We start from the raw sequence: 4,553 nt of genomic DNA on the forward strand, positions 1-4,553 counted from the left end.
GACTGGATACAGTCTTTCCTCACTAAGACTAGCTACTGTTCTACAAGACTGGATACAGTCTCTCTCTCACTAAGACTAGCTACTGTTCTACAAGACTGGATACAGTCTCTCCCTCACTAAGGCTAGCTACTGTTCTACAAGACTGGATACAGTCTCTCCCTCACTAAGACTAGCTACTGTTCTACAAGACTGGATGCAGTCTCTCTCTCCCTCACTAAGACTAGCTACTGTTCTACAAGGCTGGATACAGTCTCTCCTCACTAAGGCTAGCTACTGTTCTACAAGACTGGATACAGTCTCTCCTCACTAAGGCTAGCTACTGTTCTACAAGACTGGATACAGTCTCTCCTCACTAAGACTAGCTACTGTTCTACAAGACTGGATGCAGTCTCTCTCTCCCTCACTAAGACTAGCTACTGTTCTACAAGACTGGATACAGTCTCTCCCTCACTAAGACTAGCTACTGTTCTACAAGACTGGATACAGTCTCTCTCACTAAGACTAGCTACTGTTCTACAAGACTGGATACAGTCTCTCCCTCACTAAGACTAGCTACTGTTCTACAAGACTGGATACAGTCTCTCCCTCACTAAGACTAGCTACTGTTCTACAAGACTGGATACAGTCTCTCTCTCCCTCACTAAGACTAGCTACTGTTCTACAAGACTGGATACAGTCTCTCCCTCACCTAGACTAGCTACTGTTCTACAAGACTGGATACAGTCTCTCTCACTAAGACTAGCTACTGTTCTACAAGACTGGATACAGTCTCTCCCTCACTAAGACTAGCTACTGTTCTACAAGACTGGATACAGTCTCTCTCTCACTAAGACTAGCTACTGTTCTACAAGACTGGATACAGTCTCTCTCTCCCTCACTAAGACTAGCTACTGTTCTACAAGACTGGATACAGTCTCTCTCTCTCTCACTAAGACTAGCTACTGTTCTACAAGACTGGATACAGTCTCTCCCTCACTAAGACTAGCTACTGTTCTACAAGACTGGATACAGTCTCTCCCTCACTAAGACTAGCTACTGTTCTACAAGACTGGATACAGTCTCTCCCTCACTAAGACTAGCTACTGTTCTACAAGACTGGATACAGTCTCTCTCTCCCTCACTAAGACTAGCTACTGTTCTACAAGACTGGATGCAGTCTCTCCTCACTAAGACTAGCTACTGTTCTACAAGACTGGATACAGTCTCTCCCTCACTAAGACTAGCTACTGTTCTACAAGACTGGATACAGTCTCTCTCCCCTCACTAAGACTAGCTACTGTTCTACAAGACTGGATACAGTCTCTCTCTCACTAAGACTAGCTACTGTTCTACAAGACTGGATACAGTCTCTCCCTCACTAAGACTAGCTACTGTAATACAAGACTGGATACAGTCTCTCCCTCACTAAGACTAGCTACTGTTCTACAAGACTGGATACAGTCTCTCTCTCCCTAAGACTAGCTACTGTTCTACAAGACTGGATACAGTCTCTCCCTCACTAAGACTAGCTACTGTAATACAAGACTGGATGCAGTCTCTCCTCACTAAGACTAGCTACTGTAATACAAGACTGGATACAGTCTCTCCCTCACTAAGACTAGCTACTGTTCTACAAGACTGGATACAGTCTCTCCCTCACTAAGACTAGCTACTGTTCTACAAGACTGGATACAGTCTCTCCTCACTAAGACTAGCTACTGTTCTACAAGACTGGATACAGTCTCTCTCTCTCACTAAGACTAGCTACTGTTCTACAAGACTGGATACAGTCTCTCTCCCTCACTAAGACTAGCTACTGTTCTACAAGACTGGATACAGTCTCTCTCTCTCACTAAGACTAGCTACTGTTCTACAAGACTGGATACAGTCTCTCTCTCCCCTCACTAAGACTAGCTACTGTTCTACAAGACTGGATACAGTCTCTCCTCACTAAGAGTAGCTACTTTACTACAGGGATAACCTACATTGTTAATTCATACACTTAAACATACTTCCTAAATGTGTTTTAGATACAGAACAACTTGAAATTGGGACTGAGGACAAACAGCAAGATGTACAGTAAGGACAGGGCAGGTCGGTCACCTGCGGGCAGTGTGAAGGTCACCAGGTCAGAGAGGAAGTAACAGTTGAAGTCTCCTTTACGTTGGTGCAGAGAGGCAGCGATCTCCCTGCGGATCTGTTCTGTCAGCTCACCACACACCATGGCAGGGATACACTTAGCTGCCTGCTGGGACACCTGCACGGGGATGGATGGAGGACAGACTCATTATGACAAGACAGCTTTTCATTTCAGTAATTTCAGTCGCTGTAGTAGCTGACGTGTACAAGACTGGATAGTGTTGAGTCATTACTCAAAGCCAGTGGCATGTCATTAGTAAAGATTGAAAAAGGTAAGGGGCCTAAGCAGCTGCCCTGGGGAATTCCTGATTCTACCTGGACTTTGTTGAGAGGCTTCCATTAAAGAACACTTCCACTGTACACACACTTACACAAGGGTTTGGTGTTGTAGATATGAGGTAGTAGAGTAGGGGCTTGAGGGCACACACTTAAGGCATTTTGAAATATGTTGTGAATGTATTGTAATGTTTTTAAAATTGTATAACTGCATTAATTTTGTTACACCCCAGGATGAGTAGCTGCTGCTTTTGGCAGGAACTAATAGGAATCCATATTAAACCCCAGGAAGAGTAGCTGCTGCTTTTGGCAGGAACTAATAGGAATCCATATTAAACCCCAGGATGAGTAGCTGCTGCTTTTGGCAGGAACTAATAGGAATCCATATTAAACCCCAGGAAGAGTAGCTGCTGCTTTTGCAGGAACTAAATGGGAATCCATATTAAACCCCAGGAAGAGTAGCTGCTGCCTTGGCAGGAACGAATGGGGATCCATAATAAACCCCACGAAGAGTAGCTGCTGCCTTGGCAGGAACTAATGGGGATCCACAATAAACCCCAGGAAGAGTAGCTGCTGCTTTGGCAGGAACTAATGGGGATCCATAATAAACCCCAGGAAGAGTAGCTGCTGCCTTGGCAGGAACTAATGGGGATCCACAATAAACCCCAGGAAGAGTAGCTGCTGCCTTGGCAGGAACTAATGGGGATCCATTTATTCTTTTTTCTTTATTTAACCAGGCAAGTCAGTTAAGAACAAATTCTTATTTTTAATGACGGCCTAGGAACTGTGGGTTAACTGCATTCAGGGGCAGAACAACAGATTTGTACCTTGTCAGCTCGGGGGTTTGAACTTGCAACCTTCCGGTTACTAGTCCAACGCTCTAACCACTAGGCTACCCTGCCGTCCCATAATAAATACAAACCAACATGTTTCTCATATTTTATGCTAGTTGTAGCCATGCTAGCATCTTTAGATCTCCCCTCTCTTAATTTCTAACAGATATTTCAATCTGTCACATGAAACCGCTCACACATGCGGTATGCTTTAGAGAACAATGTTTCCCCGCTAATTGCAATTAGAAAGATTTGGGCATACAGCCACGTGCGTATTGTTGAGCTTATAATATCAATAAATAAAACTCGATCAACATTTTAAGCTAAACGATCTGATATGTTGCATCAGCCTCATTGCTTTAAAAAAATATATATATAAGAGTACTTGGATTAGTAAAAAAAATAATAATCTGTCCTACTTGCAAAAAATATTAAATGTGACACGTTTCGGACACTTGTGTTGGATTTCAAGATGTCTGATTGGGAAACGAATGAGTACAGTTGCTTGTTTATATGTGAATTACAGTTGTGATTGCATCTGACCGTGAGTCAGACGCCATTTGAGTTTTTTCCCCTTTCTGGATTCTTTGTCTCCTGATTTGTAATCACTTTTACGTTCGAGCCATTCGGATAATTGGTACTGTTCCAAATAGCTAGTCGGTCCATGTGAGGACAAAATTGATTGAATCTGGACATTCACCCTAACTCTTTATGCATTTCAAAAACAAATGTAACTTTACCTCAGTGAGAAGGATGGCCAACATGTCTTGTCTCTGGAAGCGGATAGCCAGGTGAACTAGCGTAAAGCCATCGTTGAAGGCAGTGGCGCGGTTCAGAACGGACCTCGTCTGAAGTCAGCTGACGGGCGATGTCACCACCGGACGACTTGTAGGCCTCGACAGCAGCCATGTTCCCCTCCACCACACCTGCAGCACACACATTTTTGTTTTTACCATTTTAGGCAACATTTTTTTTTTAAATCATAAGCAGACACCTATGCTACATTTAGACAGAATTCTGATTCTGATCTTCTGAAATATATATATACATTGGGGAAAAAACATATTTTCTTTGCAAATAAATTCATTAAAAATCCTACAATGTGATTTTCTGGAGAGAAAAAATGCTAATTTTGTCTGTCATAGTTGAAGTGTACCTATGATGAAAATTACAGGCCTCTCTCATCTTTTAAGTGGGAGAACTTGCACAATTGGTGGCTGACTAAATACTTTTTTTTGCCCCACTGTATGTTTTGCTTTGAAAAGAGCTGACGTGATTGGTCAAAAGGAGATCAGAATTGGGCTGCCTGTCTAAAGGTAGCCAGAT

General features: G+C 43.0%; 1 protein-coding gene across 1 annotated transcript in view; it reads right to left on the reverse strand.

Annotated features, from left to right (window-relative positions):
- LOC124026236 (ubiquitin thioesterase ZRANB1-like) overlaps positions 1–4,153 on the reverse strand; it is a gene marked incomplete at its 5' end in the record, with an annotated part of 36,303 nt that extends 32,150 nt beyond the window's left edge. The window contains 3 exon segments of the mRNA XM_046339348.1: positions 2,083–2,236; positions 3,968–4,064; positions 4,066–4,153. Of these exon segments, the coding sequence (XP_046195304.1) occupies positions 2,083–2,236; positions 3,968–4,064; positions 4,066–4,153 (339 nt within the window).
- Positions 4,154–4,553: the final 400 nt, after the last annotated feature.

This window comes from Oncorhynchus gorbuscha, unplaced genomic scaffold (assembly GCF_021184085.1).
Source record: "Oncorhynchus gorbuscha isolate QuinsamMale2020 ecotype Even-year unplaced genomic scaffold, OgorEven_v1.0 Un_scaffold_2666, whole genome shotgun sequence".
Lineage (NCBI taxonomy): Eukaryota > Metazoa > Chordata > Actinopteri > Salmoniformes > Salmonidae > Oncorhynchus > Oncorhynchus gorbuscha.